This window comes from Galeopterus variegatus, unplaced genomic scaffold (genome assembly GCF_000696425.1).
Source record: "Galeopterus variegatus unplaced genomic scaffold, G_variegatus-3.0.2 Scaffold5555, whole genome shotgun sequence".
NCBI lineage: Eukaryota > Metazoa > Chordata > Mammalia > Dermoptera > Cynocephalidae > Galeopterus > Galeopterus variegatus.
This window is the reverse complement of record NW_007731666.1, coordinates 42956-59480: the sequence shown is the minus strand read 5'-3', so window position 1 is coordinate 59480 and position 16525 is coordinate 42956. Positions and strand designations below refer to the sequence as shown.

Genomic DNA, 16525 nt, shown 5'->3' with positions numbered 1-16525 from the left:
TTTAGCTCTCTTTAAAAAAAAAAAGAACCCATAAATTAATTTAGCTCAAATTATCCTCCAACTGTGACACAAATAAAACCAAATACCTAAACTCAAAACCAAAATTTAAAAACCTAAACAAAAAACAAGAGCAACACCAAAAAAAAAAAAAAAAAAAAAAAAATCAATGAGGGAAACCTGTAATAGCCAAAAATTAAAGCCCTATTGCTTGCATAATACAGTAACAACCATCCCTTCTTTCGACTTAATTTTTCAAATAACCCATTCCCTCATTCTGACTCAAAGTTAACAACCTTCACTTCAAACAGTTTCATATTGTTTTACATGTGAGTAGTAAGGAGACTGTACAGTATCATAAAAGGGACCCAAACTAGGAATCACAGAAACCAGGGTTATGATCCTGTTCTGTTGCCAACTGACTCTAAAACAGCTGGACCTCAGCATTCTATGGTGCTACGATTCTATGTCGAAACATGCAATCCCAAAGTTATTTGCTACCATAATATTGTACAGGTTGAGCATCCTTAATCCAAAAATCCAAAATCCAAAAGGCTCCAAAATCTGAAACTTTCTGAGTGCCAACATGACACTCAAAGGAAATATTCTCTGGAATATTTCAAATTTCAAATTTTCAAATTAGGGATGCTCAACTAGTAAGCATTCTGCAAATATCTCAAATCCAAAAAACTCCAAAATCCAAAACAATTCTGGTCCAAAGCATCTCAGATAAGTGATATTCAACCTGTACTTTATTACTAAACAAAAACTTACAAAAGGGAGGTCCATCTGGCAAAAGATTTGATTCTAGGTATAATGAGAAAACATACCAACAACAGTAAACATCTGAATTACAGAAAGTTCGGTCCCCACTGTCAATGCTTTAAGGGCATATATACTCAGAGTAGTGCTTCTAGTTGCAGCCTTTTAAAATTTCAGCTTAACATTAATAAGAACACCAGACACTTCTACCATACTGCTCCATTCGTTTGTGAACAGCACTTTATAAGAAAGACTTAACAAAGTAAAGATAGACAAAAAATACACAAACCAGAGGAAAACACAGTTTGGGGTATCTTAATTATGTAAAGCCTTATTTTATATTTCATTGAAAAATACCTGCTCTGAAAACTGCAGCTTATTTTAATTGATTTTATTTCTAAACTGCCTTTTTCAAAACAAGTGTCTTTCAATGGAATATAAAATAAGGCTTACATACCAGGATACCCCTATGCTAAAGAAACATCCCTCCCCCTCTTTAAAAAAAAAAAAAAACGAAAAACTATACAAGTGTTAAGTATTTAATAAGTCTTCCAAACACAACTCTTAGATATTCCTGTAAAAGATAAGAAATATACACAAAAGGCAAATTAGCATGGCAAGAGGTTTTCTGAAAGGCTGTGATGACTAATAGTTCAGAATTGGAACGTTACAGTTATTAAAAGAAACACAAGAGGTGTGTTTCTAATTCCTAATAGGCCAATGTCCCCACCACAAGAACTACCACAAACAGTATTCAGGGCTGAACTCACACAGTTTAGTCTCTTAGGCCTAAATCATCTATTGCATGTTCCCCCGTGTAGCCTGTTATGCGAATCAAAGAACTCAGTAATGCATTTGCTGAAGGTCAGATATAGGGCACAATGAGGTCCATGCACTAAATTGAATAAAAACAAAAAGCAAAGAAAAAAAAAAAAAAAAAACTCAAGATAAGCACATGAAAACAATGTCCCAGAATCCAACAAATATCTTAACTGTATAGAAAACGCCAGAATGAGATGACGTACTGGTACTGTAACCTTATGACATATACCAAACACTTTCTTCCATGAGAAAAAATGTTCACCTGGCATCTGAGTCATACATTTACACACAATGCCAATACTGACCAAGGTTTTTCAAATGCATTATCTCATAAACAGGACTTCCAAGCAAAGGCCAATGGGACCATCTGGGAAAGATCACCAGGAAGTCTTACCACTACCAATATTTCACATTTAACAATCAATAGCATGTCTTAACAATTTAAAGAACAAAGATTTCAGTCTCATAATTCAAACATTTTGTAGCATATTTCAACTAGTTAGAAGGAATGAAAGACTGTACCCACAATTTCTTATTTGTGCAAACAGATTTTAGATATTATTTCTTAAGAATTTAGTTATAGTTCTTTTCCTTGTCCTCAAAACACAGTATCCCTGTTGGAAGGAATATAAGTACATACATACATACATACATACATACAAATTTTTATGGCAGTTTGCTATTACTATCAAAAATTAAAATATGCATATATTCTTTGATCCCCCAATTGCATCTTGAGGAATCTAGCTTATGAAATTTTTGGATGCAAATATAAAAACATCCATTCACTGCAGCATTTCTGTGAAGGTAGAAAAAATCATACATGCACATTTGACATATGACATAACACACAAAAGAATGAGCTAGACTATATGTATTGACATGTAAAGACCTCAAAGACATTTTGCTCAGTGGGAAAAAAAAAAAAATACAAGTTGCAGAACAACATGCATAGTATAAATATACTTATGCTAAAAATGTGTGTGTGTGTGTGTGTACATGAATGATGCATGGAATATTGTTTGAAAGGATTCATACCAAACATGTACCAGCAGCCACCCACTGAGGAAGAAGAAGGGATCAGAATGTGTGGGTTAGGGGAGGTTTGAAGAGAAGGGCAGTTTTAAAGAGGGACTTTCACTTTTTACTCACATCTAACTGTATTATTTAAATATTTATGTAACATATATAAAATACTTGTCCTTTATAGAAAATAAAAAAGATGCAATGTTAGATTTCAGCTAAACTCCAGAATCACTTAAAGAGGATTATGAAATAGTAAAAGAAGCAAAGACTGCTAGCAGTCAAAAACATCCTTTATAGACTTTACCCTTCAAAAGAATGAAAAAGAATTGTAGGCAGCATCAATCAGCAGTTACAAATGAATTTGACAGTGTTTTCATGAAAGAACAAGCACCATTCAGAGAACTAAAGGATTTGTATTTCACAACTTTAAGAATATAAAAGATACTAACGTCAAAAACATTAAAAAGATGTAGTCACTCCAAATGTCCCTTAGAGATACAATTGTAACAAAGAATCCTATTACTACTTTGGTACAAAATGTATACTGTGTGGGTACGCTTTTTTAATTTTAAAAAACTGCACATATAAAAGCTAAATGGTGTGAAGTGTTTAATCTTACCTGTACATTTTCTTCTGTAACCTGAATTTCTGCAGTGTAAACATAATCAATTAACATCCTCAGGGTCCAGCCGTCTACCTCTTTTATTCGAACTCTCTTTGCTCGGCTCTCACTCATTTCACCTAAAACAGAAAGGAGTGAGAGTGACATTAAGCAATACACTGCTGTGGAAATACCAATGCCAAGTCAGACTGACCCCTCTTATTGCCACTCACTGTATTCAGTAAGCAACATGACCAGCCACTTTTTGCAGACCTAAAACGCTCCCTTACGTTTCCCAACACCTTACCTGAGAGAATCATAAAATGTACTTTTGTAACTCACTTGTATGTAAAAATGTGAAAATCACAACAATAAACATGCCGCATGTCCACCTGCATGAACTACAATACCTATGGATGTAGGATCAGTATCTGACATTATCCATGCTTCGAAGCAGTTTGTTTATGGATTTCTACTCAACTAGAAGAGTAACAATGCTACCTTTGGCTAATGGCAATGAGCACTTGCTGAAAAGGGCCCACTTGGTTAGTATTATTGGTTCAACAAGCACACAGATGCCTGCTAGGGGCACACGTGGCCTGGACCAGACGCAAAGGCTCAACCCTCAATGGGTCACAACCCTCATGCAGGAAACAATGAGAAAACAAATTACATAAGATGCTGAGGGAATGCAGGTAAAAGAGGGATCATCAAAGGTTTTGTCAATAGCAAAGGCTTGTTACAGAGATCTTCTAGCCCAAGTTCAGTTTCTTCTTATTATCTGCGGTAACTTCATCCTGAAGTCATTTCCACACCAGCACTTATCCCTAGAGCCAGGTACCCTTCTACATTGCTGCCTGCTAAAAAGTGGCGTAAGACCTCCCTCCTAACAACCACTTGCGGAAAGAAATAGGGGAGCAGAAAGAGAAGCAGGAAGAGAATAAACGGCTCCTAAACCAAGGGGACTTGGGGAAAGTAGGAAGCAGGTTTGAGCACCTATGTGTGGATAACATACAATAACCTAAGATATAAGATATAATTGAACGGAGAGGGGTACCTCAGTTAAAAACTAAAAGGGCAGGGCTGGCCAATTAGCTCACCTTGTTGTTAGAGTGTGGTGCTGTTAACACCGAGGTCATAGGTTTGGAATCCTGTACTGGCCATCAGCCAAAAATGGGAGGGAAAAAACCCAAAAAAAAACTAAAAGGGCAGTCTAAGAATAATGTTGAGTGCCATGGGACATGCTTAGCAAAAAGGTTTGGTTCTACAATTCACTAGGTTTTGAACATAAAAGAAGCATGAAAATGATGCCACCAAACATCACCTTCACCTTAATCTGGCATCTTCTGTTAAAAAATAACAAAATGGCCTCAAGATTTCTTGAAATTTTTTTTTTTTTTCAGATATAGTGCACTGTCAGCGACCAGAAGCTATCAGAAAAGCCTAAGGGAAATCCATAATTACACAAAATTCCTTTGCAAACACAAACCCTGGGAGGAGAGTAATAGTGATGTACATTTAACTGCATGCTTCCCTGGAGATTATCTCTCCAAGATCTCAGAAAGAAGCTGTTCTCCTCAGGGCTAAAATACCTCAAAGACTACCCTGCTGCTTCCCAGGGTAAAAAGCATCCATCTGTATTACAAGGGAAGGGGTATAGTGTACGAGAAAGCAGTACATATACCTATATAGCAGGAAGAAAGGGGACTAGATTATATGTCTGTCGCTAACAGCAAACATTTTTCCACTCAAAGAAAGCGGGAAAAAGGAGTGTCAAGGAACATGAAAAAATAACTTTCCATCTGTATATAATGCACCTTCTTCTATCCTCCTCTTTCTGAATCTTGTGGATAGTTGGGGTTTATATAATCTGAAGGATCTTTTGTGGCAAAAGTTAAGACACTGGTGATTCCCACTTGGACTTTAAACAAAAGCAATATCTAATTCATCTATAGGGCCCCCATGATGTGCAAAACCCCACAGGATCTGGGACCACATGAACACAAAGCCACATACCTAGTTCTCAGATTTAGGAATAACTTAGTTCAGACAAAATGAAGTCTGACTTTAATTTATATATATGACTGAAAAATAATTAGTTTTCTGCCAAGCAGTCTTTAACATTACAGTTTTTAAAGTATTGCTCTAAGATGCACTCTGCTAATTCACATACGAGGTGCCCTGGGTTGGATGTCCTCCCAAAACTTAATTCCTACTGTAACTGCTGAGGGTGGGAAATTCTATTATGGTAATTGAAAGGTGGGGCCTTGAAAAGGTTCTTAATGGATTAAAAATGGTGGTCGTGGGCATGGTTGGGAGGGCTTTAAAGCAAGGAGGTTACTCTCTGCTCTCTCTGCTCTGCCATTTCACACTGTGATACTCTGCCGCCACTGAAGTCACCACCAAAGAAAGCCTTATACCAGATGTGTTCCCTGGACTTTGGACTTCCTAGCCTCTCAAACTGTAAGCAATAAATTTCATTTTCTTTATCAATCACCCAGTTCCATGTATTTTGTTATAAGCAACAGAAACGGACTAATACACAAGGGTACTTCAAAAAGGTCATGGAAAGACTGATGTTTGATCTTTTAATTCCATTTTTCCACAAACTTTTTGAAGTATCTACACATTGCTCATGTCATTACTAGAATTAACTATCTCTCTCCAGAAAAGTGCATCTGCTTCCAACGAAATTCAATCTCAATTATATATGGCTTTTAAAACATTTTAATCTTTATTTTTTCACATTAATTTACAAAAACAGTAACAAAAACAAAAAGCTTATGGCCAATCGCATTAATAGTTTAAAAATTCTGATACCTATTATGAGTCAAAGCACATACTAAAGAGAATCATAAAAGCTATTTACATCTAATTCTAGATGTTAAATATTACCATAGTTACTACTGTTTGCTGTTTATAGAGGAAATCTTCAAACAGTATGGCTTTGTGAGATTAATGTTTGATAATGCATTTTAAAAAGCTATCTACCAGGGGCCGGCCCAGTGGCGCACTCCGGAGAGCTCGGCGCTGGGAGCGCAGCGACACTCCTGCTGGTTCGGATCCTATATAGGAATGGCCGGTGCACTCACTGGCTGAGCGCGGTGTGGGCGACACCACACCAAGGGTTGCGATCCCCTTACCGGTCATGAAAAAGACAAAAAAAAAAAAAAAAAAGCTATCTAACAACCTGGCAGGGTCTTTTCTCCAGCCTGCTCAGCTCCAGGTCCTGCCTGGGCTGCTCCCAGAGGCCTGTGAGTTGAGAGGCTACAGCCTCTATCTTCTGTGGCTTTCAGTGACCTCAAGAGCCATAGCTCGTATAACTTCGTATAATGTATGCTATACGAAGTTATTACGATCCCCTTACCGGTCATGAAAAAGACAAAAAAAAAAAAAAAAAAGCTATCTAACAACCTGGCAGGGTCTTTTCTCCAGCCTGCTCAGCTCCAGGTCCTGCCTGGGCTGCTCCCAGAGGCCTGTGAGTTGAGAGGCTACAGCCTCTATCTTCTGTGGCTTTCAGTGACCTCAAGAGCCATAGGGAGGACTCCAGGACACTTTGGAGGCTGGGAAATGGGGACACAGAAAAAGCTTTCATAGAGAGTGATGTCAAGATAGCAGAATAGATGATCCCCAAGCATTGCTCCCCCCGATAATAGACCAATTACTACTATTAAAAAGCAAAGATCGCCATCCTGGGACTGCTGGAGCTCAGGGGAAGAGGACGAAAGACCCATGGAGTTTGTGATGGCATGAGAGTCCACAGCAAGAGGAAGCAGAGACCACTCTGACCACTCCAAGCTCTAGCTGCTTCTGGGCCAACGTGAAGCAAGGAGCAGTGGCAGCACACGGAGCAGCTGGCAGGAGATGGCAAAGCCACAGCAGCAACCTTTGCATAAAACTGCTTGTAGTCTGCAAGGGAGAAGAGGGCTTTATAGTGTACCATACCAGGTCCCAGGCCAGCAAGGCCACTGGCAGGGTTCCCCTGGACCCACATAGGAGTGAGGGGCCACAGCCAACTGGAGAAAGGAGCCACCTAGAGGTCAGTGAGTCATAGTGATGGGCTTGTGCACAGATGTTGGAGTGTGGGGTGGAGACTGGCCCTCCAGGGGAACACTAGGGCACAGTGTGAGCAACTGATTTGCCTTCTGATTGGCATGGGCACCACTCAGTGATGACCACTCAGGGAGACAGAACTGCAGGGGGTGCAGTTTGCAGGAAAGACTCAGTACTGGGCTGGAATTTCCACATAGCCCAGTTGTGTCTGTTGTGACCTCACAAGACCAGAAGTGATTAAAAGGCCAAAAATTTAAATCCAATCTGCACAAAAAGCCTTCTCCAGAGAATCAGCAGCAAAGCAGCAATTTAGCTCAAGTACAGAGTTCAAGTTCTAGTCTCCACAGGAAATTACCCCAATTTGGGAATTAACCATAGGATAGCAAATTAGGTTCAGTGCAGAGGTTAAGTGGTGGTGGTAGCTAATAATCCCCACAAAACAGAAAATTAAAAAACACAGACCAGAGACAAAGCTCTGATATTAACCAGTAAAAGTCTAACACCACCTAAGAACACCTATAAAACCTGGAAGAGGTAGCAGCCTCCTCAAATGCCCATGCATCAATGTAAAGACACAAAGATCGAGAAAGAACAGAGAAATATGATACCACCAAAGAAAACAAACGAAGCACCAGCAATGGACCCAGAGGTACAGGAGATTTATGAAATGCCTGACACGGAATTCAGAATAACACTATTAAGGATGTTTGGGGAATCCAAGAAAATACAGATAAAAAATTAAATGATATCGGCAAAATAATTCAGAAGCAGAATGAGAAACTTGACAAAGGTATAGAATCAATTTTAAAAACCAAATAGAAATTCTAGAAATAAAGAATACATTATCTGAACTGAAACACATGGTAGAAAGCTCTGACAGAAGACTTGATCAAACAGAGGAAAGAACCAGTGAGCTCAAAGAAAGAACATTTGAAATGATCCAATCAGAGGAGCAAAAAGAAAAAGAATAAGAAAAAATGAAACAGAAGTACAGCAATTCTGGGAATCCCTCAAGTGAAAGAACCTCTGCATAATTGGCATACGTGAAGGAAAAGAAAAAGGAAGAGACCTAGAAAGCATCTTCAAGAAAATAATGACTGAAAATTTCCCAAGTATGGAAAGATGATAGCATGATGCCAGATACATAAAGCTCAGAGATCAAAAAATTTCAATCTGAAGAGGAAAACCCCAAGGTACACATAGTGAAATTATTAAAAACCAAAGACAAAGAAAAAATACTGAAAGCAGCATTAGAAAAGAAATGCATAACACTCAATGGAGTCCCAATACATCTCTCAGACGTTTTCTTAGTAGAAACACTACAGGCCAGAAGAGAATGAAATGATTAATTCAGAGTGCTGAAGGCAAAAGACTGTCAGCAAGAATTCTGTATCCAGGAAAACTAACCTTAAAATGTGAAGGAGAAATAAAGTCTTTCTCAGACAAACAAAAGCTAAGGGAATTCATCAGCACTAGGCCTGCCTTACAAGAAATGCTACAGGGAGTTATTCAATCTGAAAAACAACAACACTGAAGAATAGCAAGAAAACATCTGAAAGTACATAACTCATTAGTAAAGTAAGTACACAGACAACATCAGAATACTCCTAGGGGTGGTGAATAAACCACTTATATCCTTCATATAAAGACTAAAGGACAAACCTAAGAAGACAATAACAAATACAACAACCATGTAAGAGAAAGGCAATATTAAATGATGTAACTTGAAACAACAAAATGTCAAAAAGTGGTGGAGAATGACAACAAAGCATAGAGTTGGCTTTGGATTTCTTTTTCTTAGATACCAAAGTTAAGTTACTATTAATCTAAAATAATTGTTATAACTATAACATGTTTTTTGTAAGCCTCATGATAACCATAACACAAAAACTTATAAGAGACATACTAAAAATAAATAGTGATAAATCAACATACACTGCTCGAGAAAAGCACTCAACCACAAAGGAAGACAGTTAAGACTAGAAAAAAAAGGACAAAAGAATCTACCAAACAACCAGGAAAAGAAGTAACAAAATGGCAGTAACAAGTCCCTACATGCCAACAATAACTCTAAATGTAAATGGATCAAATGCCCCAATTAAAAGACAGAAAGTAGCTGAATGGAATATAAAACAAAAACCAACAAAGTGCTGCCTACAAGGAATTCACTTGACCTATAAAGATACACATCAACTAAAAGTAAAGGGATGGAAAAAGATATTTCATGCAAATAGAAACCAAAAAAAAAGAGCAGGAATAGCTGTACTTCTATCAGATAAAATAGACTTCAAGCCAAGGAAAGTAAGAAAAGGAAGGTCATTATATAATGATAAAGGGATCAATTTACCTAGAGGATCTAACAATTCTAAATATATATACACCCAACACCAGAGCACCCAGTTATATAAAGTAATTATTATTAGACCCTAAGAGGAAAATTAGACTCCAACACAATTATAGTTTGGGACTTTAACACCCCACTTTCAGCAAAGGACAGATCATCCAGACAGAAAATGAACCAGGAAATATCAGAATTAATCTCTACTCTAGGCTGACTGGTCCTAATGGACATAGACAGAACATTTTATCCAATAGCTGGAGAATACACATGCTTCTCAGCAGCACACAGAACACTCTCTAGAATAGACCATACATTAGGTCACAAAACAAATCTCAACAAATTAAAAAAAATCTTAAATTATATCAACTACCTTGCCCAACCACAATGGATTAAAACTAGAAACCAACAACAAAAGGGACACTAGAAACCAAATACATGAAAATTAAACCTAACTGGTTATCTCAGTTAGTTAGAGCACAGCCTTATAAAACCAAGGCTGTGAGTTCAGATCCCCAAACTGGCCAGAGGGGGAAAAAAAAAAACATGAAAATTGGATGATATGCTTATAAAACAATGAATGGATCAAAGAAGGAATCAAAAAGGAAATTAAAAAATTCCTGGAGACTAATGAAAAACTAAAAACACAACATACCAGAACCTATGGGATAAAGCAAAAGCAGTTCTAAGAGGGAAGTTTATAGCAATAAATGGCTACATCAAAAAAGAAGAGAGCTGGCTGGTTAGCTCAGTTGGTAAAAGCGTGGTGCTGATAACACCAAGGTCCCTGTACCGACCAACTACAAAAAATAAAAATAGAAAGCAGAAAGACTTCAAAATAAACAACCTAATGTTACACCTCAAGAACCTGGAAAAACAAGAACAAACCAAACCCAAAATCAGTAGGAGAGAAATAACAAAGATCAGAGCAGAAATAAGTAAAATTAGAGACTGAATAACACAAAAGATTGATAAAACAGAGTAGGTTTTTCGAAAAGATAAAACCAAATTGATAAACCTTTAGTTAGCCTAACAACAAAAAAAAGATAGAAGATTCAAAGAAATAAAATCAGAAATAAAAAAGGAGATATTACAACTGATACCACAGAAATACAATGGATCATAAGAAATTACCATGAACAACTATATACAAACAAGCTGGAAAACCTAGAAGAAATGGATAAATTCCTAGACACATAAAATTACCAAAGTTGAATCATGAAGAACTAGAAAACCTAAACAGATCAATAATGAGTAATGAGATTGAAGCAGTAATAAAGTCTCCCAACAAAGAAAACTTCAGGACCAGATAGCTTTGCTGCCACATTTTACTAAGCATTTAAAGAAGAACTAATACCAATTCTTCTCAAACTCTTCCAAAAAACTGAAGAGGAAGGAATACTTCCAAATTCATTCTATGAAGCCAGCATTACCCTCATACCAAAATCAGAAAAAGACAAAACAAAAAAAGGAAGCTACAAACCAGTATTCCTAATGAACACTGACACAAAAATCCTCAACTAAGTACTAGCAAACAGAATCCAGCAACATATTAAAGAGATTATACACCATGATCAAGAGGGATTCATCCCAGGGATGCAAGGATGGCTCGATATATGCGAATCTATAAACGTGATACATCCCATAACAGAATGAAGGGAAAAAAAAGTATGATCATTTAAATGCAGAAAAAGCATTTGATAAAACCCAACACCCCTTTATGATAAAAACACTCAATAAATTAGGTACAGAAGGAATGTACTTCAACACAATAAAGGCCATATACAACAAACCCACAGCTAATATCATACTGATTGGACAAAAATTGGAGGCTTTTCCTTTAAGATCTGGAACAAGACAAGGATGCCCACTTTCTCCACTCTTATTCAACAGAGTACAAGAAGTTCTAGTCAATGCAATAAGGCAAAAGAAAGCAATAATGGGCATTCAAATCAGAAAGGAGAAAGTCAACCTATCCCAATTTGCAGATCCTATACATAGAAAAGATTCCACCAAAAAATTACTGGAACTAATAGGTGAATTCAGTATATGGCGGCATACAAAATCAACACATAAAAATCAGTAGCTTTCCTTATATGCCGATAAAGAAATAGCCAAAGAAGAAAGATCAAGAAAGCAATCCCATTCACAATAGCTACCAAAAAAATGAAATACCTAGGAGTAAATTTAACCAAGGAGGTGAAACACCTCTACAATAAAAACTATGAAACATTGATGAGAAACTTTAAGAGAACAGAAATAAATAAAAAGATAAGCATGTTCATGCACTGGAAGAATTAATATCATCAAAATGTCCACATTACTCAAAGCAATCTACACATTAAATGCAATCCCTATCAAATACCAATGACATTCTTCACAGAAATAGAAAAAACAACCTTAAAATTTGTGTGGAACCATGAAATACCCTGTGTAGCGAAAGCAATCTTGAACAAAAAGAACAAAGTTAGAGGCATCACACTTTCTGACTTCAAATATACTATAAAGCTTTAGTAACCAAAACAGCATGGTACTGGCATAAAAAGGGACAAACTGACAAATGGAATACAATAGAGAATCCCGAAATAAACCCACACGTATACAGCTAAATGATTTTCAACAAAGATGCCAATAATATATAGTGGGGAAAGAACAGCCTCTTCAACAAATGGTGCTGGGAAAACTGGATATCCATATGCAGAAAATTGAAACTAGAGCCGTATGTCTCACTGTATACAAAAATCAACTTAAAATGGATCAAAGACCTAAATTCTTCAAAGACCTAAATCATCTCACTCCAGTTAGAATGCCTATTATCAACAAGACAGAAAATAACAAAAAATGCTGCCAAGGATGCACAGAAAAAGGAACTCTCTTACATTGCTGGTAGGAATGTAAATTGGTACAGCCACTTATGGAAAACAGTATGGAGGTTCCTCAAAGAACTAAAATTAAACCTACCCTACAACCCAGCTATTCCACTACTGGGTATAAACCTAAAGGAAATAAAATCAATATATCGAAAAGACACCTGCACTCCCATGTTCATCACAGCACTATTCACAATAGCCAAAAGATGGAATCAAATTAAATGTCCATCAACAGATGAATGGATAAAAAAACAAAACAAAACTGTGGTACATATACACAATGGAGTACTACTCAGCTATTAAAAAAAAAAAAAAAAGAAGTACTACCATTTGCAGCAACATGGACGTGCTTAGAGAAAATTATATTAAGTGAAAGAAGCCAGGCACAGAAAGAGAAACAATGCATGTTCTCACTTATTCCTGGGAGCTAATAAAAATAAATAAGTAAATAAACAAACGGGGTTGGGGGGAAGAAAGAATACACAACAATCACAACAACTCCCTGATTTTGTTAAGATGTGAACAGATATGATGTTGATGTCGGTAAAAAAAAAAAAAAAAAAAAAAGAGTGGTCCTCATAGAAGTAGAGAGTAGAATAATGGTTACCAGAGGCCAGGAGGGAAGTGGGGGAGAGAGGAGGGGAGAAGTGGTGGACTAACAGGTACAAAACTATGCTCTCTACCCTAAGTGAATCATTGTACAGTATGTGCATGTATTGAAACAACACATGTACCCTACAAATATGTACGAGTAAACGTTAAAAAATTTTTTTAAAGCTATCCAATGATACTGTACACAGTTGATCCTGTACCATGTGTAACTTCCCGTAGTCTCTCTATAGATTAGTCTTTCATTTATATGTTCTGATCACATAACTCTGAAGCGATATTAGGATTTCCACCTAAAGATCTATGCTAAAGGGCCGAGCCCGTGGCGCACTCGGGAGAGTGCGGCTCTGGGAGCGCAGCAACGCTCCTGCCGCGGGTTCGGATCCTATATAGGGATGACCAGTGCACTCACAGCACTCACTGGCTGAGTGCATGGCCGGTCTCAAAAAGGCAAAAAAAAAAAAAAAAAAAAGATCTATGCTAAAAACCTGAGTAGGAGTCATCCTTGACTCTCCCCTCCTTCCTTACCCACCAGTCCCATCATTCATCAAAACCTGCAGAATTAACCTTAGCTATATCTCAGATCAATCCTCTCACCTCTTCGCCATCCTTTTTGCCACTGTGCCACTGGGGGTCCTAACATCTCTTGCCAACACCACTGTCACAACCTCCTAATTCTTTTCTTATCTCCAGTACTAACGCCACAAACCTGACCAAGATGCTCAAAATCCTTTAGCTTCTCCCAGTCCAAGCATAAAAACTCCTTCCACATCCAGCCCCTGACTCACTATTTTGCCTGGTCTCTCTCTCTCACTTCTCGGCTTAAAATATATCAATAAGGAACTATTTGTAGTTTTCCTCATGCACCAAGCAATTTCTTACCTAGATGCCTTTGTTGAGCTTTGTCTTCATCTCCCCATCCCCTCATTCCCCAGGCTAATCTCTACACAGTCTTCGAGATTCAGCTGGACACTCTCCAGGTTGTTTTATCTGTTGGTGGCTCAAGGCTGGGTTAGTCTCTCACCCTAGATACAGTCAGGTACTTGTGATATTATGATACCACATATCATATTTTATACATATAATATATATATATATAGGGTTTCATCCATGATTCCTAGCTCCCCAAGACAGGACTCTAATCTTCCTCCAACTTTCTGCCTAGCTGGCCATAAAGAAATTTTCTGCCCTACCTCATCTGACTGTAGGTCATAAAACCACCATTCCAGAAAGGGTCCTGCCCCATACCCAGGAGGAGGGAATGTTACACAGAAAGGCTGGGAAGAACCTGAACAGATAGGACTTGACGGGTTCCCCACCCAGTCTGTTAGTGTTAGATCACATCCTCCTCGTCCAATCACATTTCTATGTGTTTGTCCATGCTTCAATCATGCCTGTGTAATAAAGCTTCCATAAAAACCCAAGAGCTCAGGGTTTGGAGAACTTCTGGACAGGTGAACCTGTATGCATGCTGAGAGAGTGGCATGCTCCAGCTCCATGGTAATGAAAGCTGCTGCACTTAGGACCCTTCCAGACCTCACCCTATGCATATCTTCATCTAAATCCTTTAAAATATCCTTTAAAACAAATCAGTAAATGTTAAGTACCTGTAAGCCAGTCTAGAAAACTAATCAAACCCAAGGATGGGGTCATGGGAACCTTGATTTACAGCTGGTTAGTCAGAGGTTCCAGAGTCCTGAGCTTGTGACTGGCATCTGAAGTGGAGGGCAGTCTTGGGGACTGAGCCCTTAACCTGTGGGATCTGACACCATTTGCAGGTAGGCAGAATCGGAATTGAATTAGACAGCACCCAGCTGGTGTCCATTGCAGAACCACTTGCTTAAGTGGGGGAAAATCCCCACATATTTAGTCACAGAAGTCTGTCTTCTGTGTTGCTGACTGTGCTCTGAGAGAATAGAAAAAAGTTCATGTTTGTTTTTCTTCACTCACTACCTCATGCAAATCTACTCTGCCATAATCAACTTTTTACGTAGTTCTCACTACCTGAATTGAACTCCCTGAGAGCAGGGAAGAAGTCTTTCTGTATTCCCACAACACCTGACCTATAGTAGATATCCAAAAAATACTTGTTAGACGGATGAATGACTAGACAAATGAAAAGCAAAACAAGTGCCAATTTAAAATGTAGCACCTGGGGCCGGCCCGTGGCTCACTCAGGAGAGTGTGGTGCTGATAACACCAAGGCCACGGGTTCAGATCCTATATAGGGATGGCTGGTTTGCTCACTGGCTGAGTGTGGTGCTGACAAAACCAAGACAAGTGTTAAGATCCCCTTACTGGTCATCTTAAAAAAAATAAAAATAAAAAATAAAATAAAATGTAGCAACCATACTTTATATTATCAGTAAGACTTAAACTAGTCTTGAACATGGGTATTCTAGCTATGAAGATTTCAGTCAACAAACATTTACCGAACATTCACTATACATTCCATGCTCAGCCAAACACTTTCACTAGCAAATACTGTATCATTTCTACTTTTTTTTTCTTTGAGAAAAGAAATAAAGTCCTCCAAATTGCAAAAACTTAGTGATATTCATGGCTAAAAACATTTCTGTGGAATATGCTAGAAAGCATATATATGTACCTCACAGGGCCTGGTTTTCCAAAGTCTTGCAGTTTCAAATATTGACCTTGCGGAGGACTAGAAATTTTCCCCAGGCTATTGAGTCCCTGTTGCAAGATAAGAATTGTGGCACAGCAAGGTTGCTGGCTCAAAGACAGACTAGTTACTGATTGTTATGTAAAGATACTGAGAAATTGCTATAAGATCACTTAATTGCCTACTGGAATGTCATCTGGCTTGTTTCACTGAAAGTTACCAGCCTATACTCTTAAACTATAATCCCACCTATGTTCTCTTCCTGTAACTTCTCAGTCTGGAAAATAAATGCGGGAAGAGAACCCCAATTTGGGGTTAATTTCCCAAGGAAGGGTTGCCTCTTGCTGGAGGGTCTCAGGGAAGTTAACCACTTCAGGGCTTCTCATTGCTCAGAAGAGATGGGCTTTGAGTAGTCCTTTGCATCTCCATCACCCAGGGGAAGTGGGTTGACAAATTCGTGGGGGATGAAGCAACACAAAGCAACACATTTCTGTCTCAAGGGCCTTTAATTGGGATTCCTGAAGTCCAGCAGAAACTAGTAACTTCATTTATACATTCTGAATATGATAAATGAAAAGTGAAGAAGTTTAAAAGGACAAATCCTAAGACCCATTTCATTAAAAATTCTATGTTCTAATTTCAGTTATTGTTTAGATCACAAAAATATTTGGAAAAAACATAAAAGTACAATACAGGAAAGTGCTGACATGTTGAAACCCTAAATAATGAATGACAAATTTATAGCTACATTTAATAAATAAATTGTATTCCATTACTTTTCAAGATGTGCAATATCCTATTTAATTTTCTTCACAGCAGTAATT

The 16525-nt window shown here is 37.8% G+C and overlaps 1 protein-coding gene across 1 annotated transcript in view; it reads right to left on the bottom strand.

The window, feature by feature from the left end:
- Positions 1-16525, bottom strand: part of KLHL2 (kelch-like family member 2) — a 98788-nt gene that overhangs the window by 65331 nt on the left and 16932 nt on the right. Inside the window, exon 3 of the mRNA XM_008589616.1 lies at positions 3227-3348. Coding sequence (XP_008587838.1) covers positions 3227-3348 — 122 coding nt within the window. The remainder of the gene's footprint in view (positions 1-3226; positions 3349-16525) is intronic.